We start from the raw sequence: 19,268 nt of genomic DNA, 5'->3' as shown, positions 1-19,268 counted from the left end.
TTCAGGTCCTTTAGCAGAGCTGCCTCTCCTCTCTTCCATCGGGCCTGGGTCCCGGGGTGGGAGAACCTGGAGGTCGTGTGGTTCCCGGGCCCGCACCAGGCCCTGTCCTCATGGTGTGGCCGGGTGCTCACAGCTCCACACCGCCGTGCTGGCTGAGGTGGGACCCCGTGTGTAGGCGGCCTGTCTTTTTTCGGGGTCACAAACCCAACTTTTAACTTATTCCCTTTACGGGAAGCAGTGAAGGATTTCCTTTTAATTTTATCGTGTTTGGAAATGTTATCACAGGACGCGATGCCATGGGCTTAGGTGTTAACTGAGAGGTTCCGAGGTGTGGCAGAGGAGCCCCACAACTCTAAGGCAGAAAAGCAGAGGGGCTGCTGTGCCCGGACCCTGCGGGACAGCCGTGTCCTTGTCACAGGGTGGCCTGTGTTCTCACAGACGAGGAAGCTCTGGGAGGTTAGGGAGCTTGCCGGGCACCCGGCAGGACCCCCCTCCTGTGCCCCATCCTCTGCAGGGCCCTGTGTCCCGCCTGCACGGGCCAGCGTGCGGAAGCAGACACATTAACGGCCTCCAAGCCGTGACCTGCCAAGCAGCTCCCTGACACTTCATGGGGCAGGGAAGAGAGCCCTGTGGCATTTCCCTTAGTGCCCTCCCTATAGACCCTCCAGCTGCCACCACGCCCCGTGGCTTTCCTGCTTCCAGGGAGGGAGACCCTGCCCTCTGGACGTCTCCCTGGACCAGCGCCACACTCCAGAGCCTGGCTTAGGGGCTCAGGTCCCGTGTCTGAGCTGTTGCAGGTGGGAAAGGGCCCCTTGGGTCTTGGCTGAAGTTCTTGCTGAAAAGTAAGTGGTGAGGTTTGCAAAGATGGCTGCAGCTGAGGCTGCCGAAAGGCAGGAGGGCCTGAGCTTCAGGAGCAGGGACAGGATGCATGCCTGTGGCTTGGAATAAAAATGTCTGAGGCCGGGCGTGGTGGCTCACGCCTGTAATTCCAGCACTTTGTGAGGCCGAGGTGGGAAGATCACAAGGTCAGGAGATCGAGACCATCCTGGCTAACACGGTGAAACCCTGTCTCTACTAAAAATATATTAAAAAAAAACAAAATTAGCTGGGCGTGGTGGCAGGTGTCTGTAGTCCCAGCTACTCGGGAGGCTGAGACAGGAGAATGGCATGAACCCAGGAGGCAGAGCTTGCAGTAAGCAGAGATAGCGCCACTGCACTTCCGTCTGGGCAACAGAGCGAGACTCTGTCTCAAAAACAAACAAACAAAAAGTCCGTTTAGTGTTAACAGCTCTTTTAAAAACAGAAAAAATTTAAAAAAAAAATTAAAAATGTCCGTTTACAGCCGGGCGTGGTGGCTCATGCCTGTAATCCCAGCACTTTGGGAGGCCGAGGCGGGCGGATCACGAGGTCAGGAGATGGAGACCGTCCTGGCTAACACGGTGAAACCCCGTCTCTACTAAAAATACAAAAAATTAACCAGGCGTGGTGGTGGGCGCCTGTAGTCCCAGCTACTTGGGAGGCTGAGGCAGGAGAATGGCGTGAACCCGAGAGGCGGAGCTTGCAGTGAGCTGAGATCGCGCCACTGCACTCCAGCCTGGGTGACTGTGCGAGACTCCGTCTAAAAAAAAAAAATTGTCCATTTACTCAGTTGAATTTTGTTAGGTTTTAATAAAACTGTGCTTATTTTAATCACTAGAAAGAAAACACTGGGGAAAGGTAGAACGTGCTGCAGTGATGAAAATGGGGGATATTATTGCCGAATTCTCACGTGTCAGTCACAGTATTGAAACTTCTCTTTCCTGTCAGTTGCAGTATTCTGCCGAAACCCTGAACAAGAGCGGTCGTCTGTTCCCTTTGGAGCTCAACGGTGAGCGCTTTAGGAGCTGTGGCCGGAGGCCTGAGCAGGGCTGGGACCGGGCTCCTGGGCTGGGAGGGTCCTGGACGCAGAACGTGAGCCGGATCTGCAGAAGCCCAGGAAGGTGTTCGTGTGCCCTGCACTGGGGCGTGGGGTGGTCCCTGCTGCTGTCCTCCCACGGCTGGGCCAGTGGTCAAGAGTGGTCTGTGAGCAGGACGGCTTGTGTAGGGTGCGGGCCCAGCCAGGTCTCTCCCTCGTCAGCTGGTGGGGCCCAGGGGTCTGCTGCACCCTTTCTGGAAGGTGCAAGGCCCACCCTGTGGCCACTAAAAGAAGAGGACGGTGTGGCTGGCAGGGCTTGTAGCGTCAGCTGGAGCGTGCCATGGCATACTGGGCGGCCCACCCACTGTCCGTGCAGTGGAAGGTGTGGCTGTGCCTGGTTCACCTGCAGGTGGGCTCTTCATTGATGGAGAGCAGGTGCCCCGAGTATGGGGGCTGGCTGGTGTTCACGGGCCGGGTAACCCTGGGGTCCCAGGTCCTCCCCCAGCGAAGGTCCCAGGGGCATCTCCCTCTGTTGGCCCTGCTGACCCGACTGTGACACGCCCAGCGCCCTGTGTCACGCAGAGTGGGCCCGTTAGGAGGCTCACCTTGCTGAGTGCCAGATGACCAAAGTGAAGGTGTTTTACCAGATTCTTTCATGAGTAGATGGAAGTAGGAGGTGTGAGGCCCCAGCTGGCCAGAGCCCCACCCCCTGCCCGGCCTGTGGTGCGATGTCCTCACCTCAGCCTCCTGGGGTTCATCCTGCACACGGGGCCAGACCAGCCACCTCCATCCTGGCTCAGAGCCCCGCAGCGCTTCCTACACTCCTCACCCAGCTGGCCGCTCTCCCTGCCTACACCTCCACGCCTCCTCCCCACAGCCCCCATCTCCCGGTCACCCCAAGGTCACCCCAGGGCCTTTCCCCAGAGGCAGGTCTCACAGCCTCCACTCCAAGTTCCTCAGCTGGACAGTGACTGCACAAGCCACTGGGGGAGTCCTGGGGGTCCAGATGACCCCACCTGGGCAGACTCCATGCCAGGCCCATGCACCTGGCCTTGCTCTCAAGGCTTCTCCGAACCAGCAGGCAGTGGGCTGGGGAGCGCGTTAGACAGGCGGCCCCAGGACAGTTGTGCAGGAAGTGAGACTTGAGGAGGGGCTCCAGGCCTGGACCTGGTGGCTCTGAGGTCTGTGAGGAGTTTCTGGGGCTCAGACTCTCCCTGAAGACCGTGGCAGCAGGTGTGACCCTGTGTTGCCCATGTTACTAAGGGACCTGAGCTGCTTTAAGAAGGGGCCCTGGAGAGTCCTGGCCGGGGTAGCCGCACACCCTTGAGATGCCTGGTCACAGAGGGAGAGGGGCATTTTGAGGATGCGGGAAGAATGTTTTAGCAAAGCTGTCGGGAGAGCAGAGCCGTGCGGTTGTTCTCAGGGAGGCACCGGTGGGGAGGCTGACACCTCCTTCAGACACAGTGTCCCCTTAAAGAAGTGAGCCGAGCGCCGCAGCTAACCCAGCAAGGGCAGGCGGGGCTGGTGTCCACTGTGCGCCATGGACATCTTGGAGAAGCACGCCCAGGGGTGGCGGCGATGGGGCTGTGCCCTTGACGGCTCTGCCAGGCTATTTGCTGGGACGGATGTCGCCTCACACTGTGGGAAGAGGCTGGGCCTGCCCTGTGGCTCACCTGTCTCTTCCCCTGCCTCTTTGTGTCTTTTTTTATAGACCAGAGTCCCTGGAAGGTCTTCAGTGGAGGACCGCCCGTCAGAAGCCAGGCAGCCACGGGCCCTGATTTCTCCTTCCTGCCGGGCCTGTCTGCTGCTGCTCACACCATGGGTCTTCATTGGCAGCCACAGTCCCCGCGCCCAGGCGCAGGCCTGGGTGCAGCCAGCACCGTGGACCCCAGTGAAAGCACAGGCTCGTCCACGGCCCCACCGACCAAGCGGCATTGCCGGTCCTTGTCAGAACCCAAGGAGCTTGTGCGCTGCCGGTCCCCTTGGCGCCCCGGCAGCTCCAAGGTCTGGACTCCAGTCTCCAAGAGGCGGTGCGACAGCGGCGGGAGTGCCACGCGGCAGGGAAGCCCCGGCGCCGTCCTGCCGAGGAGTGCTGTGTGGTCGACCGGTCCCACCTCGCCCGCCACGCCCCGGCCGTCCTCCGCCAGTGGCGGCTTCATGGACAGCAGCGAGGGCAGTGTGGGCTCAGGCCCGCTCTGGTGTTCCGCGGAGTCCTGCTTGCCCTCCACGAGGCGCCGCCTGTCCCTCTCACAGGAGCGACTCGCGGGTGCGGGCACTCCCCTGCCCTCCGCCAGCAGCAGCCCCACGTCCACGCCTGCGCTGGGCCGGCGCCGCGGGCTGCTCCGGTGTCGCTCACAGCCGTGCGTGCTCAGTGGGAAGAGGAGCCGGCGCAAACGGAGGCGTGAGGAGGATGCCAGGTGGACACGCCCATCTTTGGACTTCCTGAAAATGACCCAGGTGAGGCTTTCTTATTTCCAGGGGCTCAGAGGGGCATAGATCTGGACAGGGCGGTGCTGGGGTGAGGCTGGCTGATTCTCTGGATGCGGCTGCTACCATCCGGCTGGTCTTCTCTGGGCTGGGAGGAAGGGAGTGAGGAGAGCCATCCAGAGTGCGTGGGAGCGATCGGGGGCCTGTCCTGGTGTCAGAGCACCCAGCTCACCCCGCCTGCTCCCGCAGAGGCGGAGCCCCACACATGGCCCAGGGTGGCCGGCCAGGCTCACAGTGAGGCCTAGGGGAGGCAGCAGAATGGAGCTGTGGGTTTCTGGCCTGGCTGAGCCCCCCGCCTCAGCTGCTGGGGAGTCACCTGACTTTTTCTGGTGATGGCTCAGGAAGTAACAAGCTGTCCTGGGAGCCCCATTCGAGGCAGAGCCCGGAGTCCTCTCTTGTGGGAGCTGGTGGGTGTCCATGTTGCAGCTCAGAGCCCAGCAGCGCCTTTGCGCCTTGGGACTGTACAGGCACCTCCTGCAGAAACTGTCTGGATGTAGGAGAGAGCCTTCACCCACTTGAAGATTCTCAGTGCCACCCACCTCTCCACACCCCCGTCACAGGCTGTGGTTGGCACAGAGTTAAGGAAGGAAACAGGACTGAGGAGGCTTCCCCAGGTCTTGCTCTGTGTTACTAAGGGAGTGCATTCACCAGAGACCTCTGGGGGCCCTGGCAGCGCTCGGGGAGGGAGATGGCAGAGCCGTGACAGAGTAGGGTGGGCTCTGTGCACACTCACTGGGTCATCTGTGTCGGGGGAGCTTTGGGCAGTGGCAGAAATTAACAGGACTTCCCGATGCCAACTGAGTGCCAGCCAGGGCCGAGTGGGGCTGTGGCTAGGGTGGGGCGGGATCAGTGTCAGTCTCTCTCCTCAATGACCTGTGGCCTTGGCAGCCCCCCGAACTCTCGTTCCCAGCCCCATCCTCCGGGCCACAGGCCTGCCCATGCCCTGCCTCTGGGGGCTGTAGATGTGGGTGGAGCTGTCCATAGTGCGGCTGCACTGTCTTGCTTGGGTGGGCTGGGCCTGGGCATCCTGTGGGGACAGTGACTGGAGAAGGGGCACAGGTGGCCCAGGTCCTCCTCGACCTGGCCACAGCCCAGAGCTGGAGAGCAGTGTGGCTGGCATGCCAGGTGGGATCCCCCAGGGTCCTCCAGGACGCTAGTCCTAGGCCACGCCGAGGGCACCGTGAGCTTTTTGCCTCTTCTGATCAGCGGGCTCTCCAGTTGATTCTTCCGGGGGGCTTGAGGTGAGTTGAAAACCCAGACTTCCCTGCTATGAAACTTTTCTGCAGAGAGCAGGGTTTAGAGAAGGCTCTGATCTTTTGCTATGAGGTGGGCTGACCTGGGGAAGCCAGTAAATGCTGGAAAGCTGGTGGCAAGCTTTGGACATAGCACAAGCAGGCTGTCCCTGCTTGCCAGGGCTTGGGGTGTGCATGGCGTGGGTGTCAGGCCCCGCGGGGACCAGGAGGGACGGGAGCAGAGGAGGGAGCTGCCAGCTCAGCACGTTGTGGGGCGGGGAATGATGGTGCCAGCGACGTATTGATGACCAGACAACAGTCCTAATGTAGAGTGGCCCTGGGTTTCTCAGATGCCTTGGGAGACAGACCAGGTGGTTGGGTGAGTTGGTGATCGAGGACCCTTGGTAGAGGCTGCGTGGGGCTCAGTGTGGAGATGGGGTACCCCCGGTAGAGTGTGAGGTGTGGGTAGAGGCAAGGACTCGCCAGACCCAGGACCAGGGCTCATGGACACCCGGGGTGGGTGGTGTGGCGGGGAGATGGGTGGGAGAAGGGCAGGGCTGCCGTTAAATGCTGTGTGGTGTGTGTGTGTGTAGTGTGTGCTCTGTGTGGTGTATGTGGTGTGTGATGTGTATGTGACGTCTGTGGGTGGTGTGTGGTCTATGTGTTGTGTGTGTGTAGTGTGTGTGGTCTGTGGTGTGTGGTGTGTGTGTGGGATGTGTGTTGTGTGTATGTGGTGTAGTGTATGTGTGGTCTATGTGGTATGTGTGTGGGGGTGTGTGTGGTGAGTGCTGTCTGGTGTGTAGTGTGTGGTGTCTGGTATGTGTGGTGGTCGGTGTGTGGTGTGTGTGCTGTGTGGTGTGTAGCATGTGTGGTGTGTGGTGGGTAGTATGTGGTGTGTGTGTGACGTGTGTGGTGTGTTTGGTGTGTGCTGTGTGGTGTGTAGTCTGTGTGTGGTGTGTGTGTGCAGTGTGTGGTCTCTGGTAGTGTGTGGTGTGTGTTCTGTGTGTGGTGTGTGGTCTGTGGTGTGTGTGGTGTGGTGTATATGTGGTGTATTGGATGTGTCTGGTGGGTGTGTCTGGTGTGTGTGTGTGTGGTGGTGGTGTGTGGTGTGTGTGATGTGTGGCCTGTGTGTGGTGTGTGTGTGGTAATGTGTGGTGTGGCCTGTGTGTATGGTAGAGTATATGGTGTGTGGAATGTGTGGTGTGTTTGTGACGTGTGTGGTATGTGTGATATGTGTCGTGTGTGTGGGGTGGGTGGTGTGTGTGTGATGTGTGGTATGTGGCATGTGTGTGTCTGGTGTGTGTGATTGGTGTGCGTGTGGTGTGCGTGTGACGTGTGGTGTGTGGTGTGTATAGTGTGTGTGTATGGTGTGTGTGACGTGGGTGGTGTGTGTGACGTGGGTGGTGTGTGTGACGTGTGTGGTGTTTGTGTGTGGTGTGTGTGTGGCATGTGTGTGGTGTATGTGGTGTCTGTGGCGTGTGTCTGGTGTGTGTGGTGTGTGTGTGACTGGTGTGTGTGGTGTGTGTGGCGTGTGGTGTGTGTGGCGTGTATGGTGTGTGTGGCGTGTGTGGTGTGTGTGTGACGTGTGTGTGGTGTATGTGGTGTGTGTGGCATGTGTGTGTCTGGTGTGTATGGTATGTGTGATGTGTATGTGTGACTGGTGTATGTGGTGTGTGTGTGGCGTGTGTGACGTGTGTGGTGTGTGTGTGGTGTGTGCGTGCATGGTGTGTGTGTGTGTCTGATGCATAGGTGGGTGCCTGGTTTCTCTCTGGGAGGAGAAACCCCCGTTGTGTGGGAACTGGAGCCGTGACCCCTAGGACTGGGGCTGCGCGGGGCATCCATCCCTCAGATTCATGCAGCCCCGGCTTTGGGTCCCTTGCTGAGCCTGCGTGTCCCTGTCCCCGGCTTTGGGTCCCTTGCTGAGCCTGCGTGTCCCTGTCCCCGGCTTTGGGTCCCTTGCTGAGCCTGCGTGTCCCTGTCCATGCAAGCGCTGGTCACCCAGGCTGGTGTCCCGTCCTCTGGATGTTTCTCTGATTCAGTTCTCCTTCCTCTTGACCCCGGTTGTTCTGCCTCAGGCCTTGATACCTTCTTCGGCTACTGAGACATCATCCTAGTTGGCTTTGTTGCCGCTAATCTCCATCTTTTTTTTTTTTTTAAGACAGAGTTTCGCTCTTTTTGCCCAGGCTGGAATGCAGTGGCACGATCTCTGGTCACTGCAACCTCCACCTCCCGGACTCAAGCAATTCTCCTGCCTCAGCCTCCCGAGTAGCTGGGGTTGCAGGCATGCACCACCACACTTGGCTAATATTTGTATTTTTAATAGAGATAGGATTTTACCATGTTGTCCAGGCTGGTCTTGAACTTCTGACCTCAGGTGATCCGCCTGCCTCAGCCTCCCAAATTGCTGGGATTACAGGTGTGAGCCACCGTGCCCAGCCCTCTCTTAATCTTTTTTTTTTTTTTGAGATGGAGTCTCGCTCTGTCCCAGGCTGGTGAGCAATGGAACAGTGGTGTGATCTTGGCTCACTGCAACCTCTGCCTCCTGGGTCCAAGGGATTCTCCTGCCTCAGCCTCCCGAGTAGCTGGGATTATAGGTGCCCACGACCATGCCCGGCTAATTTTTGTATTTTTAGTAGAGATGGGGTTTCACCACGTTGGCCAGGCTGGTCTCGAACTCCTCACCTCGTAACCCACCCGCCTCGGCCTCCCAAAGTGCTGGGATTACAGGCGTGAGCAACTGCATCTGGCCAGCTCAATCTTGATACCACTGCCAGAGTGAATTCTCTGCAATGAAGATGCATGAGCACTGTCCTAGTCCTCTCCTTGGGACAAGCAAGCCTGAGTCCAGCAGCTTCAAACTTCACACCTGTGTTAAAATAAAAAAACAAAACCTGCTGGGTGTACTGGCTTACGCCTGTAATCCCAGCACCTTGGGAGGCTGAGGCGGGTGGATCATTTGAGGTCAGGAGTTCGAGACCGGCCTGGCCAACATGGTGAAACCCCGTCTCTACTAAAAATACAAAAATTTGCTGGGCATGATGGTGGGCGCCTGTAGTCCTAGCTACTTGGCTGAGGCAGGAGAATCGCTTGAACCCAGAGGCGGAGGTTGCGGTGAACTGAGATCATGCCACTGCACTCCAGCCTGGGCGACAGAGTGAGACTCTGTCTCAAAACAAAAACAAAAACAACAGAAAAAACCAAATCAAAACCAAAAACCACCACGCCTGTGCCACCTCACAGTCAAACACCACGCCTATGCCACCTCACAGTCAAACGCCACGCCTGTGCCACGTCACAGTCAAACGCCACACCTGTGCCACCTCACAGTCAAACGCCACGCCTGTGCCACCTCACAAACACCACGCCTGTGCCACCTCACAAACACCACGCCTGTGCCACCTCACAGTCAAAGGCCACGCCTGTGCCACCTCACAAACACCATGCCTGTGCCACCTCACAAACACCATGCCTGTGCCACCTCACAAACACCACGCCTGTGCCACCTCACAACACCACACCTGAGCCACCTCACAAACACGACGCCTGTGCCACCTCACAGTCAAACACCACGCCTGTGCCACCTCACAAAAACCACGCCTGTGCCACCTCACAAACACCACGCCTGTGCCACCTCACAAACACCACGCCTGTGCCACCTCACAAACACCATGCCTGTGCCACCTCACAAACACGACGCCTGTGCCACCTCACAGTCAAACACCACGCCTGTGCCACCTCACAGTCAAACGCCACGCCTGTGCCACCTCACAGTCAAACGCCATGCCTGTGCCACCTCACAAATGCCACGCCTGTGCCACCTCACAACTGCCACGCCTGAGCCACCTCACAAACACCACGCCTGTGCCACCTCACAAACACCACGCCTGAGCCACCTCACAAACACCACGCCTGAGCCACCTCACAAACACCACGCCTGTGCCACCTCACAAATGCCACGCCTGTGCCACCTCACAACACCACGCCTGAGCCACCTCAGGGGTCCGGGAGGCCGATGGGGAGGCTCTGCTCAGGCCTCCTTGGAGCTCAGTCAGCCAGGCTGTGGTTACCTGGAGGCTCGACTGGGGCTGCAGGACCTGCTTCTAAGTTCACCCATGTGGCTTTTGGCAGGAGGCCTCATTTCTTTGCCACGTGGGCCTCCCTGAGGGGCAGCCTGAGTGTGTTCACGATGTGGCAGCTTGATTTCCCATAATGAGTGACCCCAGTGGGCATGAGTGGGCCCCACAGAGCCCTGTGTGACCTGGTCCTCACCAGCTGAGGTTTCGTCTGCTCCTTGACTCTGTCTAGCCCTTACTCAGTGGGAGGAGGGTCGGGCTCCACTTTTTGAAGGGAGTGATTTCAAAACCGCTCTTCTCCATAAGGAGTGTCGGTCAGAAACGGTGCTTGTGGAATGGTGTTGGCATTGATGCTGGCTCTGGTGCCTCCCACGCCTTGTGCCGGACTTTGGTTGGCCACAGACAGGTAGGGGGCTTACAGAGAGGATAGGCAGGTGCAGAGCTTTCTTTCTTCCCTTGTTTGCTTCTTTCTTTCTCTTTCCTTTTCTTTCCTCCCCTCCCCTTCCCCTTCCCTTTCCCTTTCCCGTTCCCTTTCCCCTTCCCCTTCCCCTTCCTCTTCCCTTTCCCTTTCTGTTTTGCTCTTGTTGCCCACGCTGGAGTGCAGTGGCATGATCTCAGCTCAGTGCAACCTCTGCCTCCCAGATTCCAGAGATTCTCCTGCGTCAGCTTCCCAAGTGTCTGGGATTGTAGGCGCCCACCACCACACCTGGCTAATTTTTGTATTTTTAGTGAGATGGGGTTTCACCATATTGGCCAGGCTGGTCTTGAACTCTTGGCCTCGGTAATCCGCCCGCCTTGGCCTCCCAAAGTGCTGGGATTACAGGCGTGAGCCACCACTCCCGGCTTGCCCCGTTTTCTTCAGTGACTTTGTTAATGAGCCAGAACAGTGATGTGGGTGCTGCACACCCCATTCTGCTCCTGGGACTCAACCTCACCTGAAATAAAAGCTTTTCGTTTATTTGCTTCATGTGGGGGCCAGGTGATACCTGCCCGCCCTGAAGTGTGCATTGCCTTAAATTCAGCCGCTTCGGTCTGCTTGCTCACGAGTGTCTTCAGTGTGACCGTAGTCATCGCTTTCTGGTAAAAAGAAGGTTTGTGGGGAGAGGGCCTCATCAAATGTCAGGAAAGCCCCTGAGGAGACAGGCAGTGTCTTCAGGGGCCACGTCTGCAAACCCAGAGCCCTCCTGACCGCGGCTGCAGAGGACAGTGCCAAGACTCCTGAGGGGCCAGGGCTGCCTGCTCTCCCTCTTTCCAGCTCTTTGCTCATCCCACCCAAAAACTGGCTCCCACCTTTCTCTGTGTCCCTCATCTGCTGTCTGTGTGCCCGTCTCCCTGTCAGCCAACCAGTCTTCACCCACACCCACCTACCCCTGCCTGCACCGCACCACCTGAATATGTGGCACCTTTGGTGAACACGTGGCCTCCAGCCTGGGTTACCTGTCAGTTCCTGGTTTTGTTTTGTTTTTTGGAGATAGGGTCTCTCTCTCTGTTACCCTGGCTGGAGTGTAGTGGTATAATCACAGCTCACTGCAGTCTCCATCTCCCGGACCCAGGTGATCCTCCCACCTCAGCCTCCTAAGTAGCTGGGACCACAGGTGCACACTCCTGTGCCCAGCTAATATTCTCAATTTTTTAAGAGACAGAGCCTTACTATGTTGCCCAAGTTGGTCTCAAATTCCTGGGCTCAAGCCATCTTCCTGCCTCATCTCCCAAAGTGCTGGGATTGCAGCCGTGCGCCACCAGGCCCAGGCTTTGCCACTTCCTGTTTGTGTCAAGCTCCTCTCCACCTCAGGGCCAAAAAGAAATGCTCTGATTTTCCTTTACAACTTTTATAATTGTGTGTTACCGGACAATTAGTCCTGACTCTGGGTGGGCACACACACATACCCACCATGCACACTCACCCCCACGCTTATGTGCACACTCAGGTGCACACTCCCACTCATGCACATCTCTGCATGCTCACGCTCGCTCACATCTGCACCCCGGCTGTGCTGTGCTTGCACCTGGCGGACTCAGTATGTGCGGCCCAGCTCTGGTCCGGCGTCCCTGGCGTGTGTTGTGCAGTCTGCGTGCGCGGCTGTGTTCACCCTGCAGGGCTCCTATGTCGGGGCTTATCGATGGGACCGTTCGGCGATCATCCTCAACCCCCCGCCACCCCCTGCTGTCTGCTCTGAGTCTAGGCTCACACCAGCTTCCCCAGGTGTCAGAGGGCTGCTCTCTGAGCAGGGTGCAGGGGCACTGCCTTCCCTGCCTTTCCCTTGGAAACAGTGCATGTTTTCCTAGGAAAACATTTAGGATTTTCTGCTTTTTTTTTTCCCGAGATGGAGTCTCGCTCTGTCGCCCAGGCTGGAGTGCAATGGTGCCATCTCGGCTAACTGCAACCTCTGCCTCCCAGGTTCAAGCAATTCTCTGCCTCAGCCTCCTGAGTAGCTGGGATTACAGGTGCCTGCCACCATGCCTGGCTAATTTTTTGTATTTTTAGTAGAGAGGGGGTTTCACTATGTTGGCCATGCTGGTCTCGAACTCCAGATCTCAGGCAATCCACCCACCTCAGCCTCCCAAAGTGCCGGGATTACAGGCATAAGCCACCATGCCCGGCTTTTACTGGCGAAGCTACTTTTTCTGTTTTTATTGGCAAAGCTATGTTTCAAAGTTGAAATTAAAATATGACCATTGAAAATATGCACATCAGTTATGGTTCCAGCAGAGTGTGGGAGCAGCTGCTGGTTTCTATAAAAGTGTGTGCTTTTAGGGCTTTGAAAAGCTTTTGCCACGTAGAGAAGGCGCTCAGCTGCCTCTGGAGAGACCGAGGCTGCTGCAGAGAAAGAAACAGCTCCCTGTGTGGCCCTGCAGCTGGGTCACCCGGAGCCTGAGGAGTTCTTCAGACAGGCAGGCAGCTTTGGGGCCAGCAGTTACATCATGGGCTAGAACCTAAGGACAAGCTAGAGGTGCATGTGGCCGTGTTCACACCTTCAGGCCCGCTGCGTTTTTGGAGGTCTTGGGTTTAGTGAGCAGATGGTGCCTTCCGCAGCCTCAGTCACGAGAGCGCAAGGCTTGTCCTCCATGGGGGGCCTCTGCTGCACCTGCTGAGCTGTTTTCTCTGGGCCTCCTGGGTGAAAATTGAAAAACCAAAAGCTTTGAGCAGCTCCTGGTACCAAGAAAAGGACTGACTTAGTTTGTTTTTGCTGCTGTAACAAAATACCCCCGACGACGTCACTTATAAATAAGAGAAATGTATTTCTCAAGAGTTCTGGGCTGGGCACAGTGGCTCACGCCTGTAATCCCAGCACTTTGGGAGGCCGAGGTGGGCAGATCATGAGGTCAGGAGATCGAGACCATCCTGGCTAACATGGTGAAACTCTGTCTCTACGAAAAATACAAAAAATTAGCCGGGCGTGGTGGCGGGCGCCTGTAGTCCCAGCTACTTGGGAGGCTGAGGCAGGAGAATGGCGTGAACCCGGGAGGTGGAGGTTGCAGTGAGCCGAGACCGCGCCACTGCACTCCAACCTGGGCGACAGAGCAAGACTCCGTCTCAGAAAAAAAAAAAAAAAAAAGAGTTCTGGAGGCTGGGAGCCCAAGACCCAGGCCCCAGCAAGTCTGGTGTCTGGTGAGAGCCTGGCCTCTGCTTCCAAGGTGGCCTCTTGTGGCTGTGTCCTCACCTGGCGGAGGAGATAGACGATGCGGAGGACTGAGGCTGGTTCCCTCCAGCCCTTTATGAGGCTCTCGTGTCTTGTGCAGGCCCGCAGGACCTGATCAACTCGCAACACCATGGTAGAGATTTGGAGGGACACGTTCAAACTGTAGCAGGGACCATCAAGAACATGGAATGTTTGAGACGGCACAGACTGAAAATCTGGAATTTGTAGCTGCTGATTTTTCTTGCTTGTTTTCTCAGACCTTCTCTCCAGGAGCCATGCCCAGGGTGGTCAGAGGTGGTGAGTGAGGTGGCAGAAGCGAGTGCTGGGCAGGGGGCGCACTGCTGGGCACTCACTCCATACCTCCTGATGGGCACTGGCTGTCCCATCCCCCTTGGGGTGAGGAGCCGGTGCCATCAGTGGCTGCACAGTCAGGGTGGAGAGTTCCCTCCTTCTGCCTCTGTGTGGAGGGCTGGGGAGACAGGGAGGATCTTTGTTCTCCAACTTCCTGGCTTTGTAAGGCTGTGTGCCCCTCAGCCCGAGCAGGTTGTCTGAGCAGGGCTCACTCAGCCAGTTTTTTCATGTGCCGTCGGCCAGCTCCCCTGTCTAGAATGCTCTAGTCCGTACTTTCCTAATAACCCTCTCTTCTGCAGGGTTGGGAGGGCGCTCACCAGAGGCAACAAGGGGTCTAGGGTCTTGGTGCTTCTCAGACTGGCCTCCTCGCCTGACACATGCACGGAGCTTGCTCTGGCCATCTCTGTCCCTGCCTGTGCCATGGACATCCCTGTGCCCTGTGGGCCTCTGTGGCTTGGCCGGGCTGGCCTGTTCCTCCCTGTGGCAGGAGGGAGGTGCTTGGCTCTGCTTGGCTGCCTGTTTCAACATGCAGTGTGCTGCCCTCCAGGCACTGCCAGGCCCTTGGGGAGCACCCCCCACCCTTGACTGCTGCCTGGCCCTGCTGCAGAGTGGCCCACGGCCAGGGCCGCCTTGGCTGTGAGGGGACCATGTGAGCCCCTCCCACATGGTGGATGGAGCTTGCGCTTTCACAAGAGAGTAAACCGGTGTTTTAGTTTGACAAAAGCCAGAGGCTTTGGCAAGGGGTAGGTACAGATGTGGCTGAGACAGGGCCCTGGACGTTTGCTGAGTGACGTCAGGTCAGCTCGTAGGAGGCTTCCCTGACCTTCCAGGGTCTCACCGGCTTCCGGTAGCTGAGTTAACCCACCTCAGGTGCTGGAGGCCCTCCAGCTATCAGCTAGGGCCCGTGCACCCCCCAGACTGACTGAAGGGCTTCGCACACAGTTTGAAAGGCCTCTGCGCTTTGGAGCCCAATTTAGAACTTGAAGGCTTGACCTTTGTGTTTTGGACAACTGTTTTGTGTTTAACCTCAGATGGAGGTGACCATCGAACCAGAGTGATGGTAGCAGGAGCTGGGACGGAGCCCCAGGGCTGGCGCCCAGGGACAGGGGGTGTGGGCGGACGGGTGGCGCAGTCCAGGCCAGCATCGGCCCCGTGGGCCTCGGTTTCCACCGTCTCTACAGCGTGGGTGGCCTGTTCAGTTCCGTGTGGCCTTCGCTAGCGCTGTTGGGCGCTGAGCTGTACAGCTGCCGTGTCTGTGGGCAGCAGTTTTTTCTCCTGCACCGACTGTCGTCCAGAGGCGTTCAGAGCCTGCTGTTTTCACGCTCTAGCTGCACAGCTGCGCCCGCGAGTGCGAGTCATGCGTCCGAGGCCTCGGCGTGACCTTATAGCATCTGTCGGGTCCGAGCAGTCAGTCCAGAGGGTCGACTCTGAATGAAAATAAAACGTCGTGGTTTGAAATGGAAGGAAACCTGGCCCCTGAGGGTGCGTAGCATCCCCGCCACCCTGGTGCGTGCGTAGTGCAGCCTGGCGGTGCCGTGGGTTGGAGGCCATCCTGTGTGGGCAGCACGGCAGCCAGAGTCTGCAAGGTCACGGGTGACACCAGACCGAGCCTGTGAGACCCGGGCCTCCACACCATCCAGCAGGGGCCCAGCAGACCAGCCACATCCTCATGCCGGGCCTGGGGCTTGTACGGACAAGGGATGTCCATGGGCAAATTCACTTTGATTTGAATGAAAAATAAATTATGCATCCCTATTTTGTGACCAAAACATGTGGCCAGTTGTATCTTTAAAGATTTGAGTGGGGCTGGGCGTGGTGGCTCATGCTTGTAATCCCAGCACTTTGGGAAGCTGAGGCGGGAGGATTGTTTGAGCCCAGGAGTTTGAGACCAGCCTGGGCAACAAAACGAGACCCCATCGCTACAGAAGATACAAAAATTAGACCGGCATGATGGTATGTACCTGTTGTCTCAGCCACTTGAGAGGCTGAGGTGGGAGAATTGCTTGAGCCCGGGAGGTCGAGGCTGCAGTGAGCTATGATTGCACCTCTGCACTCTAGCCTGGGAAACAGAGCGAGACCCTGTCTCAAAAAAAAAAAAAAATTATTCTTTAGAATTTCACTTCTCAGTGATTCACTTTTTATAGTAGAACCACAAAGACAGAAAATATGTCTTTTGTCTATTTATTTATTGTTTTGAGACGGAGTCTCACTCTGTCTCCCAGGCTGGAGTGCAGTGGCCCAATCTCAGCTCACTGCAAGCTCTGCCTCCCAGGTTCACGCCATTCTCCTGCCTCAGCCTCCCGAGTAGCTGGGACTACAGGCACCCGCCACCACACCCGGTTAATTTTTTGTATTTTTAGTAGAGACGGGGCTTCACCGTGTTAGCCAGGATGGTCTTGATCTCCTGACCTCGTGATCTGCCCGCCCCGGCCTCCCAAAGTGCTGGGATTACAGGCGTGAGCCACCACGCCTGGTGTCAATTTGTCTTTCTTAGAAAAAAGGAGCTCTGTCCCCGAGGGCCATGTGCTTTTATAAAAATCAGTCGCTGGAAGTGTTTCCAGGAAGTGTTTGAGGTTCCTGTCTGTGGGGTGTTTCCTTGCTCTGGACGAAGGTGATTTGGGGAGTTTCTTGGGTCCTGTGGAATTGGTGAGCTTGTGCTCTAGGTCATAACTTTAGGTGGCCGCGGGTGCTGTGTCAGTGTGGCCTCGTCATCGGCATCATGGCGCCCCTGTGCCCTGCAGGCGTGGCCAGTGGCACCCACGTGCCCTCACAAGCCTGAGCCACGAGATGAGGCATCTGAAGCCAGCGTGGTGTGGTCGAGGAGGGGAGCCTTGACCCTGAGGAGGCCCGGAGGTGACCCGGCAGGTGGGGCTGGGTAGGAAGGCTGCTCCCAGTGGCAGTGGACGAGTGGCGTGGATGGTGCTGGGCACCACAGACGGGGGACTTGAGGCAAGGACTGGGAGGTGGCGGGGGGTGGGGGCCCGGGAGTGCTGAGGGGCTGGTGCCCTGGCCATGGCCATGGACTCGTGCCCCAGCTGGACACACCTGCTGGGTCTCAGGGCCCTGGAGACGCCCAAGAGAGCACGCCTGGGTGGATGGAGACTGTCTGCAGCTCAGAGCGCTCTGGTTGGGGGGTGCAGCCTGGGGGGACCCCCTATTCCTAACAGGCCTTGGGAAGGGAGGCTACTGAGTGAGATATAGCTGGGGGGCAGAGTGAGAAGGGGGTGGTGGCGGCACCTCCGGAGGGCAGAGGGAGGGCCGGAGCCTGGCACACAGGGACCTGCTGTGGACAGGCCTGGGCGTGGCATGGGGGTACTGGAAGCTGCTCGCCTGGGATGAGGGCGGGCCTTGCCCAGGGGAGACCCCTGTGTGTGCACCTGTTTGTCGCACGTATTTTGAGATGAGAAGGATTTGCATGTGTTTCTATTAGAGTAACTATTAGGGGAGGAGGTGCAAGGACAGAGAAGGTGGGAGCTGCGTCTGGTGGGCCCCTGAGGACATCGACAAGGTGGGGTTCCAGGGGCCTTATGGGGGCAGGTGGAGAAGAGACAGAGCCACCACAGGGCCTCAGAGGTGGCTGTGAGGTGCTTGCTGAGAGCGGCCCTGGGTGGGGCTGTTGTCGGAAGTGGAGGCACAAGGCACCCTCCCTGGCCAGGCCACCTGCCAAGGACAAGACTGGGACAAGGCTGTCACCTGTGAGCCCTGGGCATCTTGGGGCTTGCTTAGGTGTCAGGTGCCCACCAACCTGGTCCGTTGGGTCTGGGCAGGGCCAGGCTGTGCGTCTCTGCCCACACCAGCTGGGCGGGGGCTGAGGAGAGCTGAGGGGCCAGCTGGTTGGGCTGGGGCGGGCATGGGCAGGGTCCGAGAAAGGGGCTCTGAGAGCTGTGGCTGGTGTACAGGGGACCAAGGCCCCTGCTTTGTGTGGTCTTGGGGATGGCCAGAGCCCCAGCACACTGAGCCCTCGATGGGTTGGTGGGATGCTGCCTCCTGGGTGATCTGCTAGAAATGCTTTAAGCCCGTATCTTTTCTATTGCAGACTTTAAAAAATTCAAAAAGCCTTTGCTCCCTCAATTACGAAGATGACGATGAGGATGACACCCCAGTGAAGACGGTTCTGTCCTCCCCATATGACTCCCGGGGCCTCCCTGGCATCACCATGCCTGGCTGCAGCCAGAGGGGCCTCAGGACCAGCCCTGTCCACCCCAACCTGTGGGCCTCTAGGGAGTCGGTGACCGGTGATGGCTCCCGCAGGAGCAACGGGGACTCCCGTGATGGGGACAGTGCCGGGGAGGAGGGCGTCTTCCCCCGGGCCCGCGGGGAGCTGGACCTGGAGCAGATCGAGAACAACTGAGGCTGGTGGGGGCTGGTTGGGGCCATGGCTGCCGCCTGCACCTGCCCTGGGGCACAGACTAGGTTTCATGTTGCTTGGAACATTAAGGCGTAATTTTGATTCAGTTTTTCCTAAAGAAGCATTTTGCATTTTTATGGCTTTTGCAGTTCGGGAGAAAGCTTCTCTATTTTGGATGCATTTCAGAAGGGCGTTCTATTAAACATGAATCTGCAAACAGATTAACATGTGTCTGTGTTCCCCACGGAAGGCCTGCCGTGCAGGGCGCCTTGTGTGCTTTAGTTGCTAGGAAACCCCAGGTGTTGGTGGTCAGGGTCCCACTGGCCCCGTGTGTCCCCTCCCTCCTGACGGGTCACGGTGCTTGGGGCTTGCGCATGGGCATCTGTGCCCATGAACCTTGTCACCCATGTGCCAGTGAACCGCCAGCTTGTGGCCGCCTGGTTTTCCACTGGTGGCAGTGATGGCCTTTGGGGCAGACCAAGCTGCCATGAGTCCCTGCTTCCCGTGGCCTGGGAGGGCCCTTGCGCCTTCAGGTGGGGTGTGGTGCCAGGCCTCTGGGAAGGCCGTCCTGCCGGCAGCACCCGTCAGCACCCACTCTGTGAATTTAATACAAGGCCTTTGCTTTGTGCATACGACTTCTGATTAATTTTCGTTTCCACCATCTGAAGTGGGCCTGGCTGTGCCTCAGGCCTCTGGTCTCTGGCTCAGAACCAGACAGGGCAAGGGATTTCCTGTTTTTCATTCCTGCACTTTTAATAAAATCATAGGGGTTTCGAGTTCGCGATAGCAAAAGAAAACATTAATACTTTTTTGAAATTTTCTTGTTTTTTTCCCAATAAAATTCATGAAAGGTCATTGAAGTTAATCAATGCCACTTTCTTAACTGACATGGGCCACAGATCAAAGGTGGGCAAAGGTGGCGAGTGGTGTGGTTTTTTTGGATCAGCTTTCCTGAGGCCGAGCTGCTTGGGTGAAAGTGGGGTTCCGGCTCTCGGGTGACCCTCCTGCCTCTGCCCTGCAAGACGGGGGATGGCGCTGGGGAGTTTGGGGCCTTAGCAAGTGGGAGCCCCCTCCCTGGCCAGGCTCTGCCCTCCTCTGTTGGGGCAGTGCCTACTCTCCTGCTGTGCTGGCCCGGGGTCAGGAACCCTCCTGTCCTTGGCAGGCCCTGGGTGGCTCCTGTGCCACCCAGAACAGAACAGGAGCTCAAGAGAGTGTCACCTGCTCCCCAGAGCCACCCCTGGC

At 57.8% G+C, this 19,268-nt stretch overlaps 1 protein-coding gene across 7 annotated transcripts in view; it reads left to right on the top strand.

Annotated features, from left to right (window-relative positions):
- Positions 1 to 18,245, top strand: part of FAM53A (family with sequence similarity 53 member A) — a 44,031-nt gene extending 25,786 nt beyond the window's left edge. For all 7 annotated transcript variants that reach the window (XM_063705085.1, XM_055384321.2, XM_019025357.4 and 4 more), the window contains exons 3-5: positions 1,807 to 1,867; positions 3,606 to 4,351; positions 17,715 to 18,245. In XM_063705085.1, coding sequence (XP_063561155.1) covers positions 1,807 to 1,867; positions 3,606 to 4,351; positions 17,715 to 18,029 — 1,122 coding nt within the window. In that variant the 3' untranslated portion in view covers positions 18,030 to 18,245. The remainder of the gene's footprint in view (positions 1 to 1,806; positions 1,868 to 3,605; positions 4,352 to 17,714) is intronic.
- The last annotated feature ends 1,023 nt before the right edge of the window (positions 18,246 to 19,268 follow it).

The sequence above is a fragment of the Gorilla gorilla genome, chromosome 3 (assembly GCF_029281585.2).
Source record: "Gorilla gorilla gorilla isolate KB3781 chromosome 3, NHGRI_mGorGor1-v2.1_pri, whole genome shotgun sequence".
In the NCBI taxonomy this organism is placed as follows: Eukaryota; Metazoa; Chordata; class Mammalia; order Primates; family Hominidae; genus Gorilla; species Gorilla gorilla.
This window is presented reverse-complemented; position numbering and strand designations above follow the sequence as displayed.